Source organism: Manihot esculenta, chromosome 17, assembly GCF_001659605.2.
Source record: "Manihot esculenta cultivar AM560-2 chromosome 17, M.esculenta_v8, whole genome shotgun sequence".
Classification (NCBI taxonomy): domain Eukaryota; kingdom Viridiplantae; phylum Streptophyta; class Magnoliopsida; order Malpighiales; family Euphorbiaceae; genus Manihot; species Manihot esculenta.
In genome coordinates, this window is record NC_035177.2 from 19,599,689 (window position 1) to 19,621,548 (window position 21,860).

Below are 21,860 nucleotides of genomic sequence, written 5' to 3' on the forward strand. Positions count from 1 at the left end.
GCAAATCCAGCTTGTACGATACATTCCCAATCTTCTGCAAGATTTCAAAAGGTCAGATGTACCGTGGAGCTAGCTTACCTTTCTTCCCGAAACGAATCACCCTTTTCATAGGAGACACCTTGAGCAACACCAAATCTCCCTCCTGAAACTCTACAAGCTTCTTGTGGACATCTGCATAACTTTTCTGCCGACTCACAGTAGTCTTGATCATTTCTCTGATGATGGGCACTACCCTGCTGGTGATCTCTACTAGCTCAGGCCCTGTTAAGGCGCTTTCTCCAACTTCTTCCCAGCAGACAAGTGACATGCACTTCCTTTCATACAAAGCTTCATATGGAGCCATCCCTATGCTAGCATGATAGCTGTTATTGTAGACAAACTCCACCAAGGGTAGATGCTGCCTCCAAGAACTGCCAAAATCTAGCACACACATTCTGAGCATATCTTCAATTGTCTGGATGGTCCTCTCTGACTGTCCATCAGTCTGTGGATGGAAAGCAGTGCTAAAATCTAGCCTGGTACCCAAAGCATTCTACAGACTCCGCCAAAACCTGGAGGTGAACTGGGGTCCTCTATCTGACACTATTGAAACGGAAGCCCCATGCAACCTGACCACTTCTTCAACATACACCTGCGCCAATTTGTCCATAGAGTACCCACTCCTGACAGGGATGAAGTGAGCAGATTTGGTCAGTCTGTCCACAACCACCCATATGGAGTCCAACCTGTTGGACGTTGCCGGTAACCCCACCACAAAATCCATAGCTATATTCTCCCATTTCCACTCTGGAATCAGTAGTGGGTTAAGCATTCCAGCCGACTTCTGATGTTTCAGCTTCACCCTCTGACATACCTCGCAGGCGGACACGAACTGTGCCACTTCTCTTTTCATAGCTGGCCATCAATAGACTCTTTTCAGATCCTGATACATTTTTGTGGCTCCAGGGTGAACGCTGTACCTGGCATTATGAGCTTCCCTCATAATGTCTCCCTTCAGACTCACGTCATCTGGTACACATAACCTGTTCCCATAGCAGAGGATCCCTTTGCTGTCAAATTTGAACTCTTCATTCTTGCCTGACTGCACAGTCCTGGCAATTTTCACTAATTCTGGGTCCTCATGCTGTTTCTGAGCCACCTGCTCCAGAACACGGGTGCCACTCTCATCTGGGCTATCAAAGCACCTTTACCAGACAACTCCAACTGCAGCCCTTCATTAATGAGCTTATAGAATTCCTTCACCACTGGTCTTCTCTCTGCTGTAATATGGGATAGACTGCCAAGTGATTTCCGGCTTAGCGCATCTACCACAACATTTGCCTTACCCGAATGGTACTAAATTTTGCAATCATAGTCACTAAGCAGTTCTACCCATCTTCTCTGCCTCAAGTTCAACTCTCTCCAACTCAAGATGCACTGCAAGCTCTTATGATCTGTGAAGATCTCACATTTAACCCCATAAAGGTAATGCCTCCACATCTTGAGTGCAAAGATTACAGCTGCCATCTCTAGATTATGTGTAGAATAATTCAACTCATGCTTCTTTAGCTGCCTAGAAGCATAAGCAATTACCCTCTCATTTTGCATCAACACACAACCTAGTCCCACACGGGACGCATCACAAAACACTGTGAAGTCTTCATTATTGGTAGGCAGAGCTAACACCGGTGCTGACGTAACCTTTCTTCAGCTCTTCAAAGCTTTCCTCACACTGCTCAGACCACACAAACCTCTGGTTCTTCTTGGTCAGTCTGGTCATAGGAGCGGCAATTTTGGAGAAGTCCTGAACGAACCTCCTGTAATAACCTGCCAAACCCAGAAAGCTCTTAATCTCTGTAACTGTAGTGGGTCTAGACCAGTTAGCTACAGCTTCCACCTTCTTGGGGTCCACTTCAATTCCCTGTTCTGACACAACATGCCCCAAGAATGAGATGCTCCTTAACCAGAACTCACACTTAGAGAACTTGGTATACAAGCCATGCTCCCTCAGGGTTTGCAAAACTATTCTCAGATGATGGGCATGCTCCTCTGCGTTTCTAGAATACACTAAGATATCGTCAATGAAAACGATAACAAAGTGATCCAGATACTGACTGAAAACTCTGTTCATGAGATCCATGAATGCTGTAAGGGCATTAGTTAGCTCAAACGGCATTACTAGGAACTCATAATGCCCATATCTGGTCCTGAACGCCGTCTTCGGCACACCTTCTTCTCTGATTCTCAACTGGTGGTACCCGCATCTCAGATCTATCTTGGAGAAACAACCTGCTCTAACTAGCTGGTCAAATAGATCATCGATCCTAGGTAACGGATACTTATTCTTGGTAGTGACTTTGTTCAACTGCCTGTAGTCGATACAAAGTCTCAAGGATCCATCCTTCTTCTTTACAAACAACACTGGAGCACCCCAAGATGAGGTACTTGGTCGGATGAAACCCTTGTCTACCAACTCTTGCAACTGCTCCTTTAGCTCCTTCAACTCTGCTGGTGCCATCCTGTAGGGAGGGATAGAGATTGGTCTGGTTTCAGGCATCAATTCTATTTCAAACTCTATCTCCCTAGCAGGTGGTAGTCCTGGAAGCTCGTCTGGGAAGACATCTGGAAACTCTCTGACCACGGGCACTGAGGCGGGCTCCCTAACCTGACTATTCAGCTCTCTCACATGAGCTAGAAACCCCTGACAACCCCTCCTGAGCAACCTATGAGCCTGTAGGGCTGATAGTAGACCTCTAGGCATACCCCTCTTGTCTCCCCTGAAGACAACCTCTGACCCATCCTGTCCTCTGAACCTGACTACCTTGTCTCTGCAGTCCAAGGTAGCACCATGAGTAGATAGCCAATCCATCCCTAGAATGACATCAAAATCCGTCAAATCTAGAACCACAAGGTAGGCTGGAAGGCATCTACCCTCAACAATTACTAGACTGAACCGGCAGACTGACTCTGCCACTGATAAATCACACTTGGGTCCACTGACCCAGAGGGGACACTCTAACCCAGAGACTATCAAACCCAACCTCTCTACGGCTCTCAGAGCAACAAAAGAATGAGAAGCACCAGGGTCCATTAAAGTATACACATCTGAACAACCAATGATGAGATTACCTGACACCACGGTGTTGGATGTGTTTGCCTCCTGCTGTGTCATAGTGAAGATCTGAGCTGGAGCTGATGGACCTTCACCCCGAGAACCTGCTGAAGAAGAGGCTGCCCCTCTCCCTTTGCCTCTGCCACTGCCCTGAGTCACGGCTGGAGCTACTGGCTGAGCCACACTACCAAAAGCATTTTGCTGGGATGGTGCCATAAAAGGTGCCCTAGGACACTCCCAAGCCATGTGTCCCTCCTGCCCACACCTGAAGCAGGCTGTTATCGCAAACCAACATACTCCCTTGTGTGGCTTACCACACCTCAAGCATTCTGAACCATCTGAACCTGAGCTCGAGCCACCACCTAATCCCATACCTGACTTCAAACGGTTCCAGAACTTATTCTTCTTGGCTTTTTAGTGGTACTGCCCCACTTTTTACTGCCTGAAGCTGCTACACTCAGAGAAGAGGGGTCTAACTTTCCCCTGCCTGGGGTCATGGAACCCGAGGGCTGTGCCACGTGCTGCTTAACTGTCCCCTGAATAATGGCACTGGCCTCCATCTTCTGTGCTGCATCCACTATGGTGTGGAAGTCCTCTCTCTCTGCTGCTAGAATTAGGGAGGAATACCTGGGATGGAGTCTCATGGTATACCTCCTAGCCTTCTTCTGATCTGTGTCATATGCTTGGCCCACATATTGCAGCAACTCCAGAAACCTATCAGTGTATTCATCTACACTCATCTCCTCTGTTTGCCTTAACTGTTCAAACTCAACCACCTTTAGCTCCCTTAAACTATCCGGAAAAGCCCATCCTGCAAACTCATTAGCAAACTGCTCCCAAGATAAGCTCTCCAACCTCGGGTCCACATAGTTTTTGAACTATTCTCTTGCTTTCTTGCACTTCAGTGTGAACCCCGCCATCTGAATGGCTCTACTGTCACTAGCTCCTAGCTCATCCATTATCATCTTCACCGTCTTGAGATACTCAAACGGGTCATCTCCTATTTTAAACTTGGGGGCATCCAACTTCAGATAGTCGGTCATCTTTACTTTGCTCCCCATAGATGAGCTAGGTTGAGGTGTTTGGATATCAGGGGCTCCAGGTTCTGCTGGTGGTGGAGGAGGTGCAGCATTCCCCGGGTTAGGGTTTGCTGGATTTGGGTAGAAGGGTGAGGGTGGATACATAGGGTACTAGGTAATAGGAAATCCCGAGATTATTGCAACCCAAAGGTGCAGCGGAAAAATAAAATTTCTCTGATTTCCTTTCCCAGAATCCGAGTGCTTTGTTTAATTCACAAGAATATTATGAGACTAACTTGTTAATCTCGTTGAGAAGATACAAAGTTGGACTGATGGTGCTGCTTTTTCAAACGAACACCCTCTATGGTATCCACACGAACGTCTTCTATCCTTCTAGAGTGCTAGCTCTCTCAAAGATGGATAGATTATGTGCTCCACAATCTGCAGCTATTAGACTGAGTTTTCTCAAAACGTCGTCCACCCCCACAATTCGTAGTAGGAGTATTTATATATTTCAGTCTTTTGTTTTCCACCAACTCTTTTCCTAAAAGAGTTGTGTTCAGAACCCACTATCACAATTTCGCAGATACTCAAATATCTTATGTGATAGAGTCCTTTATTTGTAACACTTACAGATAGACTGCAGATCTTTTAAATATTATTATCTCATAATAATAAATAATTAATAATAATAACACTTTATTATTATTAACTATATTAATAATTAATATCAAGAATAATAATAACACTTTATTATTATTATTAATTATATTAATGATTAATAATAATAACACTTTATTATTATTAATTATATTAATGGGCTTTGGGCTTTTAGCCCATTAATATGACATAGCACATCAACAACGTTCTTTTATGTGTGACCCAATAGGCTCACATTAATTGGCAATAGGCCCAGTCCCACAAGGCCCATAAGTCATAAGTGGCCTCTAGCAAGACATTATAACTACCCAACTAATATGAGGATCAATAGTCCAATAAAGCCTAATAAATAGAACATGAATTAATCCCTTTGTCGCACGATATTTAGTTTGAATATAAGTCATGGTCAATGTCAAACTTATAATGTTCAAACTTATGATTTCTTGATCTCTAAGTAGACTGATAAATTCAAATGATATTGATCACACTATCAATTCATTTGAGCACGGCCATGCATTTCTCAGTCTCACTTATCAAGGGGCCCAGAAGATATCTCTCTCATAGAGAGGGACAAATCCTATCTTGATTGTTCATTATCCTCTACATAATTTCTATTATGCTCAATCATAACATTTATGATTGTCCGATTAAAGACAACGTTTGGTTATGTCAAAACATAATAGTCCTTATGTTGGAAACTATGACAATCTCAAGTCAAAGGATTAAGACATAACTACTTTGAGATTCACTTATGACAATGACCCATGTAGTGATCTCAATGCGGGTCCATCCAATACTTTGTTCTCTAACAAGTATTTATGATTATTGAATTATATCAACATATACATAATCATCTCATGATTATCAATCAATAATCATACCAGTTATATTTTATTATTATCAACATAATAATAAGTAACCAGGGATGATAATTATTATTATGTAACATGCAAACAAATAATAATGATAAAACCTCTTTTATTAATAACCAAAACGACATACAAAAAGGTCCAAGATAATGGCCTAGGGCATATACACTAACACTAGGGATATGGTCGGTAAAAAGGAGGGTAAGGCATGTAGGAGGGATATGGGTTAAAGCTGGAGTAATCCGATGTACCCCCCATCGGATACCCTAGGCCCTAAGGAAAGGGTTGATACTGGGGTGGATGACCAAACCCCGAGGCCTGAGCGCCTCCTTGAGATTCTCCCAAGCCCTCTTCCAACATGCTCATGTCCAAGCTACCATCTCTTCTCTGCTCACCCTCCTCTGATCCCCTTACATCAGCTGACATTCTACTCTGAACTGTCCCCCTCCTGCTTACATCAAAATACCTTCTAGGGTCCCTTGACGTTCCCTCTCTACTTGATCCGCATGACATTGCCCTTGGCAAAGCAGGGGGACGGGCATCCATGCCCTCATTCTCTCGTGGGACTCCAGTCAATCGTGCAGATCGACGAGTGCCTCGCATTCTGATTTCTGAAACACAACACACATACAAAAACATTAACATCATATGGTTCATGTGGAAACACATGAACCCGCATCACACATAGTATATCATTAATGCACATGCATATAGTCATGGCATTACACATCATCACCAAGACAGGACTCCACATCCTATCCTAGTGGACATGATTTTTCCTATTGTGCTTGCCCTTCTATGACATCTATGAGCCCGACACTCTCTAGGTCCGACTATATGAACCTAGGGCTTTGATACCACTCTATAACGATCCGGAAACCGGATCGCTACCGGCGCTAGGATCCAGATCGATTTAAGGTCGCCGGGACTCGTAGCAAGCCTACATACATCCTGTACAACTGATAAATCCCATACATGATCAATATTTTCATAAAAACTTAAACTTTTTTATACACCAAGCTTGACCTGTGCATGCACTATAACTGAAAACATACAAACCTCATACTAGAGCCATCATCAAATGCTTTAGTTGGGTCAACATATCATATGTCAAGCCTGGTTCAACATAACTCAGCATTAAAACATTTCATATAGATCATGTACAAAAAGGGATTAACCATACATTAGGGCCAAGCACAATTCTAATCCTCATTACATCACTGTACAAAACCTTACATTACATTATTTTACATACCATGTCCACTACTAATCTATTACATAACCATAACTTTTACCCTTAACGACTTCCCGGTCTATCCTGAACCTGCAAACTTGGGGGTTAGGGAAAAGGGGTGAGCTACAAGAGCCTAGTGAGCAGAACAATAAAAATAGTTTATAAACATATGCCATCATGAAATGCATCACATTACAAACAATTCACATCACGGATGGATTTGTCACCAATAACCCTCTACATAGTCCAATTGTGCCAGGGGCGTAGAATGGGCATCACTGGTCTTTCTCTCACATCGTGCCAGGGGCGTAGAATGGGCCTCACTAGACTTCCATACCGTATCATAACATGTCATATCGAGGGCTAGTGGATCATCCAACATCCATCCATATCAACATCATATTATGCAATGCATCATAATGCAAAACAACCTATTACATATATGGCATTCATGATGCATGAACATGCTTAAAAGTTTAATTGCTTTGCAAATAAAAGAAGTTATGTTCTACTCACCTCTGGCTGACTCTGGACTAACTCTGAAGCAGCTAACACTGCTGGCCTCCTCGGTTCCTCGGGTCCGATCCTACACAGGGCACTTTCGGAGGCAGGTTCGGCGGCCAAAACTCCCCTCTAGAGCCGAAAGTCCAAACTTTCGGGGGCGAGTTTAGGCAGCCTAAACTGCCTTCCCTGGCAGGTTCGACGGCCGAACATGGCTTCGGCAGCCGAACCTGGGTTCTCCAGAATGGCAGAACCCAATTTTGCCTCCTGCATTCAGCCATCCAAAAAACTCACAATATGCATAAACACTTATTCAAGCATATAGGGGCATAAAACTAACCTATACCCCAACAACATCACATTTAACATGCATTTAACAATAACCACACATAAACCCTAACATTTTTTACAATTAGCCTAAACATGCATCAAAACCCTTAACCCCTTCATAAAACTTAATTAAAACATCATAAAAGGCGTGGATCGACACTTACCTCTTGAAGATCGAGAGGAGAGGTGATCCAAACTTGGAGATTGGGAGAAAACGAGCTCCGGGGGTCTCCAAGCCTCAAAACTTTAATCTTAGCTCAAAAATCTTCAAAACAACGTAAAACTCATCAAAAACTTGAAAAGATTGAAGGAAAACAACAAATCGACCATAGAAGGGCGAAATCTCACCTATGCCCGAAAATAGAGAGAGAAAAATCGCCCATTTTCGGACAAGGGGCCTTTTATAGGTGGCTGGCCAGACTACCTTCGGGGGCCAAAGGTGCTTCCGCAAACTCCCCATGTTCGGCGGCCGAACCTGGGTTTTCTTCCTTGGTCTTTTTCTTTCAAAACTCAATTTCTTTCTTTATTAAAACCATAAAAACACATGAAAACACTTTAGAAAACCATATTCTACCCTTCTAGAGGGTTCCGACATCCGAGATTCCGTCGGAAAGTGGGAATTCCGATACCGGTGTCTAGCCGGGTATTACATCATTGATGGGTCTTGCTGCTCTTTTCTTGATGGGTTCCCTTCTCTCCTCTGGCCTGTTTCCGGGTGTTGTCTCTTTCCTCACAAAATTCTTCAAATGGCCTCTCTTAACTAGCTTTTTCATTTCATTCCTTAACTGGTAACAGTTGTTCGTGTCATAACCATTAGTTTTGTGAAACTGACAATACTGGTTAGGGTCTCTAGTTTTGGGGTCTGACAGTAGAGGTTATGGCCATGTGATTAGGTTCTTGTCTTGCACAACAACCAATAATTCTGCCATGGAGACATTCAAAGGAGTAATGTCTCAATGGAGAGAGGGCCTAGGTCAGGCGATCAGCTTTCCTACTGTCTCGGTATCTATTTAAGGCCCCGGCACTTTGATTAGGCCTCAAATCTACCTGCTCCTTCATTCGATCTTTCAGCCTACCTTTCATCTGATCCTTCTCTTGGGATTCTCTAGCAAAACTGACTAGTTATGAGGGCATCATCCTGCTTGATATACTTTTCTTCTCTCTGTATGAATTTGACTAATGTGGATGGTGGTTTTCTTCTTAGCGACCTAAAGAACTCCACCGAGATAGTCCCTTTTTGTATGGCCTCCACTGCTCGAGGTTTGTACATATTAGGGATCTGGAGGGCTTCTGCACTGAAACGGGCAACATATTCCCTGGGTCTCATCCTTCTTTTATCTAATTGTTTCCAAATAACTGGTTTTCTTGTAGGCTGGGACACTGGCTATTAATCTCCCCATAAATGAGTTGGCCAGGTCATAGAAAGTCTTGATGCTTTCTACTTCTAGGTTATTGAACTAGGTTAGGACTGCACCGATGAAAGTAATGGGGAATACTTTGCAAAGCAAGGCGTTAGAGTGAGTTTGTAACTCCATGAAGGTTTAATAATTGATTACATGGTTCCTAAGGGTTGTTCGTGCCGTTATACGCACCCATGGTTGGCATTTGGAATTTCTTGGAAATATTCTCTTCTCGGATATTGGTTATAGACGGGGAAGTCATTCTTAGGCTTGTAGGGGCTCCTACTTGGCTCTTTAACTCTGCCAACAATTCTTCCTTCAGTTTTTCCAACTTCTCTACTACTCCCTCATATTTTGTGCTGGTTTTTTTACTAAACACGGGAGCTTTCGAACTGGTGCCCTCATCCTCACTTTCTACTTCATACCTCTCCAGCCTGTCAATATCTTCCTTTATCTGATTTCTCACCATATGACTTTTGGACATGGCTGGAGGTTCTCTAGCAGATTCACCTTCTCTTCTCTTCTGAGTTAAGTGTATCGTGGCTGTTTGGTTATGATTTTTAGTTTATAGGACAAAGATTGGCGTAGGTGCTTGATTAAGGGTTGTGATGGGTGTTAGATTTGTGGGCATGGACGGGATGAGACCCCTTTGCTGCATTTTTTGGTTCATCCACATCATCATTTATTACAGCTGCACAGACATTGCTAGCAGATCTTGGTTGGATATATGTGTTTGTGGGGCGGTGTTTGCTAAAGTGGAGTTGCTGGTAGAAGGTGTGTATGGTAATGTTTGAGTGGGGGAAAATGGAAACAATGTGATAGGAAAGCTTTGAGGATTTAAGGTTTCAGGGATTGAATTTTCGTCTCCAACGGGTGTCAATGGGTTATTTTCTTGATTTGTCATGGTGGATCTCAGTGGGTTTATGTTTGAAAAACTCTAGTTGATTGGATAATCTTCTTTCATTTCCCAAAGACGACGCCAATTGATATACCTGAGATTCGGTGAGGTTAGGAGGTGATGGCACGTGGCTGAAGGGTTTGATTTACGGGAAAGTTAGTGGATCTTATTGGATAGTTGAGAATCGATCGTGGATTGGGTTGGTTTTTCCAGCTTTTGGGAGGTTGAGAACCCCGGGAGAGGTTGAGAGCTTCTAAGGTCCTTTTTTTTTTGTCCCCACAAGATTGGTTTAGGGATATTAATATCTTCACTGTTTTTAGGCGCTTTAACGGATTGTCCTATTGAATACGACGGTGGATTATTGTAGCAGAAGTGTCAGGTGATTCATTTATGGTGAGCAGTCGGTTAATAAATGTTGAACCATTTCGCCTATACCTAATCTATCATTCATGCCTTGTCAATCAGTCCTATTGCGTGCGCAATTATGACTTTAATGAGAATTTGCGTACTTTAAAAAGGTCAGCCTGCTTGCTCCAAACTTAAGTGAGGTCTGCTCTACATCTTATGACGGATGGTCGGACCAAACGCGTTGGTGTTGACTCTTCCTCTTTCTTGTACACGTCACAATCTCAAGGTTCATCATTATTTTGTTATCAAAATCCAATAATAATTAACATTTCCTGCCTTCCATCGCCCTGAACGAACTCCATTTAAGCAGCTAAAAAGAAAAAAAACTCCATTTAACTTTATAAGCTGTCAATACAATCATGTAAGCAAAGTAATTGATGGTTAGCGATTTCATTTTTTCTTTTTCTTTTTTTCTTTTCTTTTTTTATAATAACGAAGGGCCACCAGTACTACAACCCTCCTCGCAAAAATATTTCTGAATCTTTATTTCAATGGATATTCATCAACGTATACAAACTATCAAATGCAATAATAATCCCACTTGATGTATTTGTACGTGCCAACTTCATTTCACAAAGAGAGTTTGACTGTTTTTAGATCGGATTAAATATATAAGATATTAAAATCATCTGTAACAAATTCGAATTTGTATTACAATATAAAATCAAATATGCGAAAGTAGCTAGAAAAAGACATCATCCACCAATATATATAATCTACTGTGGTTTCTTTTCCATCTATAGTAGAGAAGAATCACTACTGCTGCGACCTGGTGCTAAACAGCATATGAATGGAACCAAGGAGCTATCACAATATAACAGTACAGCAACAGGGAGAAAAAAATATATATAACACAAAGAAAGCAAACAATGAGGCCGTCCTTTTTAGGTATATCAGAAAAGGCCAAAATGCATTGCCTTCTGATACGGACACAGTGGCCAACCACTTAGTCTTAATTTGAGGTTAATGGGTAATTCTCTGAACATGAAAAAGGAATTTGTTGATTAAACTTTTGCATCCACAAGTCACAACACAGCAGATGATTAGAGAGGTATGTGTGGCCCAAAATCATTTCCTAATTGGGAGAGCATCATTAATGAAGTATTGTATTGGGGCCATTCTCCTTGTTTGGACTGTGCCTTTCAATTCCTTCGCATGGGACAACACATAGCATAATTGGGATTGAAATATTACCACTATTTTTAGATTTAAAAATCAAATACACAATAAAGTTTAATTATTTTGCTTATGAATTTTATTTATTTTATTTTTTGAATTTCAGTTAAATCCAAAAATTGGACCACTTTCCTGTTCTTTTCATTATATATATATATATATATATATATATATATATATATATATATATATATATATATATATATATAATTGTTTTCTCTTTCTAATGATTTGATTTATTTTATGGAGTTTATAAAAAAAAAAACCCAATGATATTGATTGTGAGGTATTTTAATTGATTGTTAGAGTTTTTATTGTTTTATGTTTATAAAAAAGTGTGTAGTTTTTTAAATATTGTTTCTTTTTACTGGAATTTGGAGGTATGACATTCCATCCAATAAAGTTATTGGTTAAAAAAAAGTTTCTATTGATGATTAATTTAGGTAGAATATCCAAATAGTTATGCAATCAATTTAAAGTCCATAATCTCATACCCCCAAAATAATGTAAGAGATGGTATGCCTGCAAGACAATTTAGAAATAGTAAGAGCCACACAGGGTTAGGATGTTTTTATAGTTTGTGTATCACAACAAAATTCTAATAAATTTTAGGGAGATTTATAATTTAGTTCCTGGATATTATTATTATTAATACGTCAGTCTCTACATTTTTAAAAACTTATTAAAACGTTCTTATTTTTTCTTTCCATCAACAAAATAGTCCTTCCGTCTATTTCTGCCATTAAAAATATAGCAAAACACCAAATTACCCTCTCCTTCTCCTCCTCCTCCTCCATTGATTCTTCCTCATCCTCTTCTTCTTCTTTGGTTCTTTTTTTTCTTCTTCTTTTTTGATTTTTTTTTTATTCTTCTTTAAAGAGGAGGAGGAGATTTTTCTTCTTTATCATCTTCTTCTTCTTCATCATCTTTTTTCTTCTTTTTCTTCTTCTTTTTTCTTCTTTTTCTTCTTCTTCTCCTTCATCATCTTCTTCTTTTTTTTTCTTCTTTTTTAAGGAGGAGGAGGAGGAGGAGGAGGAGGAAGATGAACTATTTCGTTGATGGAAAGAAAAGATAAGTACGTTTTAATAGATATAAGAAAATATAAGAACGTTTTAATAGATCTTTGAAAATGTAGGGACTGACTTATTAATAATAGTAATATTCAATGACTAAATAAGGGGTTTTATTTGAGGACAAAATTGAATTTTAAAAATTTTCTCTCTCATCCTTTATCTATTTTTAATGGAAAAGATGACAGAAGGACTATTTCGTTGATGGAGAGAAAAGTTAAGTACATTTTAATAGGTTTCTAAAAATACAGGGACTAACTTGTTGATAATGAAAATATTCAGAGACTAAATTATAAATTTTCCTAAATTTTAAGAATATGAAGAGATACATTTGCGTTTTTAGCTGCTGCAAAATTTGCAAGATAGATAAAAAAAACTTCTTTTCATATTTTAAGAGATTGTCTTTTTGCATGTCAGATTTGAAAAAAATTGATCCAAAAAAATAGATGGATGAGTTCTTTGCTCAGATGGAATCTAAGACAAACTTTCAAATTCTTATAGGAATATCTGCTTGGAAATTATGGCAACGCGCTAACTCCCATATTTTTTGAAAGGAAGTCATGACCCTTGAAACTTTCATCCATCTTATTATCATGAAAGCTAAGGATGTAAACTCCACGTTGAATAGTATACTAAGATATGACACAGTCACAAGAGAGCCTTTAGTCACTATCAAATGGCAAAGGCTACCTAAAAACTATGTTAAGCTGAATACAAATGCATCTGTGCCTATATGTGAGCATCTAGTCTTTGGAGGAGGAATGTTCAAGAATTCGACAGATCACTAGTTGAAAGGCTTCCTTGTCTCCCTTGGCAAGAATTTCGTCAACAATGCTGAGATTGAAAAAGTTTTAATTGGCCTTAAAATTGTTAAATCTCTAAGATACATTAAACTTATTGTGGAATGCGACAACAAAGTTATTGTGGATACCCTCAATAGCTCAAACCAGAAAATTTTCATTGTTTTGAATTTATTCAAATCCAACTTTTTCTACTTCATTTAGTTACGTTCCACGTGAAACTAACTATTGTGCTGATATTATAATTACGTTTGCATGGCGCATTAGAGTCCTGCTTGAAATCTTGGAGCAACCACCTATCGGCTTGAGATTCTTGTTGGATGATGCTGCTATGTCTGTTATCATTAATTTTTAGTTGATATTTTACTTACTAAAAAAAATTTAAAATCAATTTGTTTTTATCATATAGATTTTATTTGATTTAAATTAGTTATTTTTTGAGAAGTAAACTTTTAAAAAATAATTTAATTAAATGAAAGGAAGTAAATGGGGAAAAAATATTTTAACTTCTCATGAAGTTAGGCAAAACTGTCTGATTTAGATTTTTTATTTTATAAAAAGGAAAGCATCTGGGCATTATTAGAGTTTATAGTGGTTTTAATGGATATATAATTAGTATAATTAGATTTTATATGAAAATAACTATTTGGTAAAATATTCATATTAAAATTTATAAAAATTAATTTAAATATTAATAGGTACATGAATTCAGAAAAAAATATTTCAATTTAACAAGAAAACCTCATTTTCGTATAAAAATAAATTTTAGTAATTATAGTCTTATTTAATATGCACCCTAAATTACTCATTATTGTTTAGTTTAGCTATTCATAAAAATTTTTATAGCAATATAATAGAATAATCAAATTCACAAAATATTTAAACATCCTATTTGAGTTAAAAATAAAGGCTTGCAAATATACTTTTTCCATGTTATAAATAATTAAAAAAACATAGGTAATAAACTTAAAATAATAAATATTATCTATATATTATTTTTAAATGCATACTCTCTATTTAATTTAAAATCAAATAATTTAATTATATGAGTGCATTATTATTGACACTAATAAATTTTAGTATTGTTAAAGGTAATTTAATTTATTAAAAAAAAAAAAAAAAAAGGATTTAGAGGGGAAGAAGGTGAAGTCATCAGCAAAAGCATTAAAAGGCTGATGGTGAGCAATCAATTGAGGAGAAAAATAAACAGTTTTGCAACTATTGATGGAAAAGACATAAAGTAAAAAAAGAGTACAGCTTATAGGAGGAACATAGAATAGAGTCGCAGTGCCAGTGTGTCTCTGTAATCTATAAAATCTATATCTTTTGCCCCACTCTCTTACTTTTTCATTGCCTTTGCTTTTATTCTTACGCTGTCGTGATGGATGGATTCGCTTCCTCTTAACCCTCAACTCCACTCATTCTGCAGTCTCAGATGCTCTGTGCTCCAGAATTTGCCCTTTGTGTTTCCACTTCTTTAATTATTTATGTTAGATCCATCACAACCTTAAAAATCTTTGTTTCTCTGTTCAGTTTATTGAGATTTTTAGTTAATACAACTTGTGTGTGAAAACTGGAAACTAGAAATGGAAAATATAAATCAAATTAAGTATATGGCATAGTAGAAAGGGAAAGAAACCCTAGCATTAGAACATACATAAAACAGCCCAATTTCTTAAAGCAGGAGAATGTGAGAAATTATTGTATTATATGTAAACCTAGCATTAGACGAAAACTTGGATCCAGAAATGAGTTGAAAATCTAATGAAAGAGAAGGCAATTAATGAACAGAAACTACAATGGAAATTAATATGATTGATCATTATAATAGATAGAATTCCTGACAGTGAAAACGAAAACAGTTCCCAGCTGTTAAAACTTGAAAGCATAGGAATGCCTCTCGGTACTAGTAACATATATGCTTACTGCTACTGCACAAGACTGAAGACTGAAGAGGAAGGAATGCAATATGAGAATTGAGGGGACAATATGAAGAAGAGACAATTTGTTTAACTTGATTGAAGCTGTATGCTACGATTCTTCACAAGCTCCATTCCATCGTGCAGCTACAGATACCAACTTTAATTTAATATGAGAGAGAGAGAAGAAGAGACATTCGGACTGTCCCACAAGCTTCATCATCCATCCTTCTGAAGCCCTACTTTTCTACGGTAAATTGTCATTGATCAGGCTTAAGTAAATGATTAGCAGCTGTGGTGGTCTAGAGACTGATAATTATTTGCACGTAAATTAAGTATTATAATTATTTTATGCATTAATAAATCATTATTATTTTAAAATAATGTAATTTGAAAAAATAAAGACTAAAAAAAGAATATATATATATATATCACACAATCGTTCTAATCCAAAATTCCGAATCCAAGAAACATCTGCAAAAAATAATTAGATGCTAAGGTTATAAAAAAAGGAAAAAGGATGAGAAACCACGAAAATGGGTTTTAGGGCTGGAAGCGGACAACGAAAATGGGAATATTAATTGAGTGGACATGTATGAAGCTCCAGTAAGTAGAGACAGAGAGAGAGAGAGCAGTGATTGATATCCGAGCCCCACAAACCTCCATTACACCAGTAGACCTCTTTCTTTTCTTGGTTTCTTCCTCGATTTGATCGTTCCTTTCTTTCTCTCCCTTTGCTTCTCTACAAAACTTTCTTTTTCTCTCTCTTTTCTTTGCCAGTAATGGCAGTGCATCAGTAGCAGGGAGAGAGTTTTCATCGGGAAGGTAAAGCTTTTACCTCAGCGCCTCAAAGATAACACATTTCATGAACCACCGCCTCTTCTTCTATTGCTGAGTGAGATCTCTCTCTTCCTTACCCCGCGTGCGCTCTGCTATTCCACTGGAAAGCTCTTATTTTCTCTCTCCGTCTCTCCTCCCCGCTCCCTTCCCTTTTCTTCTCCTCGCAAACAGATAAGAGTGAGTGGGAGAGAGGGAAGTTTGCGTTTCTGGAGAGAGTTAAATGCTTTTAAAGACCCAGAAAGATAAACACTCATTTCCCGAAGGAAATCTGAGCAGTCTTTTGCAGACCAGGCAAGAGTGTAAAGCCCACAAAGATAACAAAACTGACTCACTTCTTGCTATTACTACTACTGCTGCTATCCCTATTTAGGATTTCCTGTAAAAAGGCTGTTTGTTGTAGCATAAATCTCGGGAGATCACTGCTGATACAATACCAACAATCTTTAGAGCAAAAGAGACTGCGTAGGAGAGAGAAAGACGAAACAGAAAGAGATTGATAAAATTGTTTGTACTACTACTATATATCTAAGCACGAGGGAACTAAAGGATAAGACAGAAGTGTGACGGAGAGATAATGGAGTGTGGATCCAATAGCACTTCTTGTATGATGGCTTTTGGAGGCAACAGCAATGGACTATGTCCTACGATGATGATGCCTCTCATGACTTCTCATCACCATCCTCCTACCCCTCCACATCCTAATGCAGACTCATCATCAAATACTCTACTACTTCCTCTCCCTCCCACCAACAATCAAGACCAAAACCCTAATAGTGGCTGTTGCTCTTCTATGATTCTTGACGATCACAACCACAACAGCAACGGCAATACCGCCTGTTATTTCATGGACAACAGCACTGCTTCTGTCAAGGTCAAGATCATGGCTCATCCTCACTACCATCGTCTCTTGGCTGCCTACATCAACTGCCAAAAGGTGAAGACTAGCACAATTTTGAGTCGCTCCTTCTGCAAATAAGCCCAAAAATATGTGTTTCTACCTCTGTCCTGCTACTTATTTCCGTGATGGGCTAATAAATATATAGTACATTTCTTCCTCATGCGGATATGACAAATTAACTTTGATAACTCGTGCTAAGCTCATGGAGACTGCAGTTATAATTCATGGTTGCCTTTTAAGTTCCTTTCAAAATTATGGACCTGTGAAAGAAATTCATTGGACTCAAAGCTCTTTGTGTTTGTTACTTTAAAAAATTCAAGAAATCTGTTACAGGGAAAGTGAGAGGTCAAAAATGTTTTAAAGTAATATATTATGATGGACACGACTAGGTTTTCACTTTCTTTTTTCTTGCTTTCCTTATATTTTTTTTGCTTGAGGAGATGCATAGATCACATATGTAAATCTTCAGGTTGGAGCACCACCTGAAGTAGTGGCTAGATTAGAAGCTTGTGCATCTGCAGCGGTAATGGGCCCATCAAGCACGAACTGTATCGGTGAAGATCCGGCCCTTGACCAGTTCATGGAGGCTTACTGTGAGATGCTGACCAAGTACGAGCAAGAGCTCTCGAAGCCCTTAAAGGAAGCCATGCTTTTCCTCCAGAGTGTAGATTGCCAATTCAAAGCCCTCACTGTTTCCTCTCCAAATTCTGGTGATAATACTCTCTCTCTCTCTCTCTCTCTCTCTCTCTCTCATGTAGGTCTTTAGATCTCTTTCTTCGAGAATATTAAAATAATCAGCCTTGCATGTCTTTGTTTCCAAGGAGGATTAATTAACAATACAGAAGAACTTGTTTTCTCAAAGCGGCTATTTCCTTGTTCTTCTTTCCCCTTCCCTCTCTCACCTTGACGGAACTGTGGTTGAGGTACCAGGGCATCGTTGCAACATGTGATCTCTCGGGCAGAGTTGGGGGTGTTCAGTATTCCTCGCTTTGATTCTCTTCTTGGTTTCGTGGATTTTAATGTGTAATCTTGGTTTCTCGTGAATTCAACTTCCTATATTGGTAGGTATCCTTGCCCCTATTGGGAAACATAAAGAAATACCTTGTCATTGGACTTGTGCTAATGTTGAGCCCTGTATGATGCTGAAGAAAGGGCTTGACTTATAGAGGGAAGTATGTTTTGCTTGTATGTACCACGCCATTGAAAACCTTGTGGAGTCGCCAGTCGCCAGTCGCCAGTGATTAATTCTCCGGTTGGAGATTCGATTTCTTGGGAAATTCTGTTGTTAACACTTCTTAGTTCTGAGTCTTCTGACTTGTACGAGTGGTGAGCAGGACTTTTACTTCTGAGATAAACAGCCTTGGGTCTTTTTGGGATGTATCTCGAAATTTAGGGTTTCTTGAAGCGATCACGCAAGTCCATTTACCTTTTAGACGTGCAACCTCATGACTTGGGAACACAAGTTCAACCAAGGAAACCGAGGAGATTGAAATTATAGACACGAGTCTTTGTTTTGAAGGTCGTAGTTTCTACTATCATTTTCCCCATATATTCATATTTGCTAGTGTAAAAGAGTTGAACAGAGAGATTTTAGGGAGTAAATCCAATCCAATGGCAATGCCCAAAAGGCCCTAATTAAAGGAGTGAAAATTTTTTAACATGACAGGGAGAGAATTGCCATCTTGGAATATGTGTCGTTTTCTAGGAGATGATCCATCTCTGAAGACTCTACGACTATGAGCTGTTTTCTACGGGAAGATTTTATGAATCTACACTTGTAATACTGAAAAAAGAAACCGGCCATTTCTTTTTGCAAGATATTGGTTATTTTAGCATGCAATGTTTCCATGGATCGCCATAGAATTTGGAGTATGAGTCCCAAGTTTAATTTTGCTTATTTTGTGTCAGTTGTTTAGACATAATTTTCTCTTTTGGTTGCAACTAATTATGACTGCTTATCTAAATTAGTGTTTCATTCAATGCTTCAACCTGATTTATCATTAATATTACTTGAATTGAATGCATCTGAGCTTGCTTAATATGTAGTACTAGTAACTGTGCAATTTGCAATTGCCATCTTCTTAAAGGATTATTGAGATTTCTCTTCTTAACAAACCTGGGAGTTAACCAAGCATCCTCAGACATCAATTTCCCTTTTAGCTGAAGGTTGATTATGGAGTCATGTTTTTTGGGTGAAGGTACGAGAAATATAATGCATGGTTTTTTTCTTTTTAAATAAAAAAAGAGCTTAAACTTGTTGACCTATTTCATAGGTTTTTAAGACTTAAGTGTTTTCTGTGTTTCTTCCCTTTCTATTTACAAATTGCAACTGGACAATAGTCTTCTTCTTTTTTGAAAATTAAGGTAATAGTCCTTTATATTGGAAGCTCATGCTACTTCCTACTATTTTTTTTATTTATTTAGGCCTTGTTTGGTTCAAATGTTTACTTCCTCTCCACTAAGGGACTTCTTCCCGGGAAGTTAAGAAAAAATGCTAACCAAATAGAAACAATTTTCAAGCTTCCTGGCAATTTCAAGTTTCCTAACTAAGTCACCTCAACCGAACAAGACTTTACATGTTTTTGGTCTACTTCTGCTGAAGTTTTTTAATCATTTGGGTTATTAGTTGGGAAGTGTTGGAAATATGTGGAATTGAATACCAGTAACTTGTGGAGATTTGAAGAAAAGGCTCCTTGCATGTGTGGCATTGTGTTCAATTACTGGAAGAATTATCTCAATAGAGCTGTATTTTATTTGAGTAGCAGTGACATTAATATTAATGCCACTTGGCACTTCCTTTATTGTGTCTCATAAATCAAGTGTTTTGGGAATTATATTTGCATTATTAAAATTAGCTAAGAACATTAAAAGATTATTGTCAGTTATTGATTATTTCACCTTTTGTTGTTTATAATTTTTGTCTTCATCATGACCAGAATTCATTGTTTATTAGGAATAAGTGTTGGTTCTTGTAAAAGAAGTAAGCAAGGGTTAGAGCGGAAGCATATGCTGATTTTGTGGTCATTTTTCTTCTAAACGTTCTATGTAGCTTTCGGTTTTTGAAATGTGACAAATATTTCGTTTTTTGTTCTGCAACCATAGTATTATAGAGAGCGGGTGTGGGTGGCAGCCTGCCGTTGTGAAATGAAGCTAACTCTGGGAAGATGCAGAGAAACAACAAGGCATGCTCTAGTGATTCAGTTTTCAGCAGGAAATGCTTTATTTATAACAACACAAATTGCGACTTCTTTGCCTCTTTCCTTTCGAGGTTACAATATTGTTGAAATTAGAATAGGATATTCCAGGTTTTAACACAAGTTGTAATTAAAGCAATAATTTTATTCCCTTGGCAAATTTATTGGTTATAATATCAACGGGGCTAAAATTAGAATTCATAGAATGTATTATTAGTACTTGCCCATTTCATTTATGTTAAAGGTTGTTTTCATGCGTTTTTGTTGTTCTTGTTACTGCAACCATCAGCTTATGGCGAGGCCAATGAAAGGAATGGATCTTCTGAAGAAGAAGTTGATGTGAACAGCAACTTCATTGATCCCTTGGCAGAAGACCAGGAACTGAAAGGTCAGCTACTGCGCAAGTACAGTGGGTATTTAGGCAGTCTCAAGAAGGAGTTCATGAAAAAGAGAAAGAAGGGGAAGTTACCTAAAGAAGCCAGACAACAGTTACTGGATTGGTGGAGCAGACATTACAAATGGCCTTATCCATCGGTATGCATATATTTCAATTTTATTAATGCTATATACTTGATCCTGACTGCATGAACTCATGTAGATTGCAAATGCTGAGCAATGGTAGATGTTTAGCACGCAATTTTCACAATAATACGCCTTATGGGGTTATATCTGGTGTAAATAGGAATCACAAAAGTTGGCACTAGCAGAATCTACTGGTCTGGATCAGAAGCAAATTAACAACTGGTTCATTAACCAAAGGAAGCGACACTGGAAACCATCCGAGGATATGCAGTTCGTGGTGATGGATGCCGCCCATTCTCATTATTACATGGATAATGTTCTCAGTAATCCATTTCCAATGGATATCTCTCACTGAGTTGGAATGCAAGTGTATTTGTAAGTAGACTGTGAATTGAAATGGAAGAATTATAATATATGGTATGCACTAATATGCTTTGGAGGTAGTAAATGTAACCAACTGTTAAACTAGTGGTTCTCTTATTATTGAGAGATATATAGTATAAATTTTGGACTGTTCTACACTGAACTGGATGTGAAATGGTTAGTTGCTGAACTGCGTGTGAAGGACTTCATATTTATGTTTAAGGTCTTGAGGAAATTGCTTCCAATAATTGTAACAAACATGGTTCATGTTTTGTTTTACTTTCTAGCTGAAGGGTATGTTTGGATCTCCTTGGTATTTTTAAAAAGCATGTGCAAGAATTGTTTTCTTTCAAGATCAAGTAGGCAACGTATGTCTGCTTGGTTTAATTTAGGAACCGCACCTATGTGATCATTACTCCTAATTTCTTAACTAACTGCATCCCATTAATGCCGAGTGAAGAAATTATGAAAAACTATGTAATTTAATCAAACCATTTATGTAGTTAAATGTTTAAATGATTTTTTATTTTATTTTTTCTTATTATATTTAATGAAATATAACATTTTTAAAATAGAAAAATGTCGGTTGTAAGATTTGATCACTCCAAAAAGAGAGCAAATTTGTGGGTCGTGTAAAGCCTTAATGGACCTCCAGTCATCGGCCGAAT

General features: G+C 38.4%; 1 protein-coding gene across 1 annotated transcript; it reads left to right on the forward strand.

The window, feature by feature from the left end:
• Positions 1-15,925: 15,925 nt before the first annotated feature.
• Positions 15,926-21,499, forward strand: LOC110604721 (homeobox protein SBH1). The gene is made up of 4 exons (XM_021742999.2): positions 15,926-17,149; positions 17,583-17,823; positions 20,597-20,841; positions 20,990-21,499. The coding sequence occupies exons 1-4, from the start codon at positions 16,790-16,792 to the stop codon at positions 21,182-21,184; spliced, it is 1,041 nt and encodes a 346-aa protein (XP_021598691.1). The 5' UTR covers positions 15,926-16,789; the 3' UTR covers positions 21,185-21,499.
• The last annotated feature ends 361 nt before the right edge of the window (positions 21,500-21,860 follow it).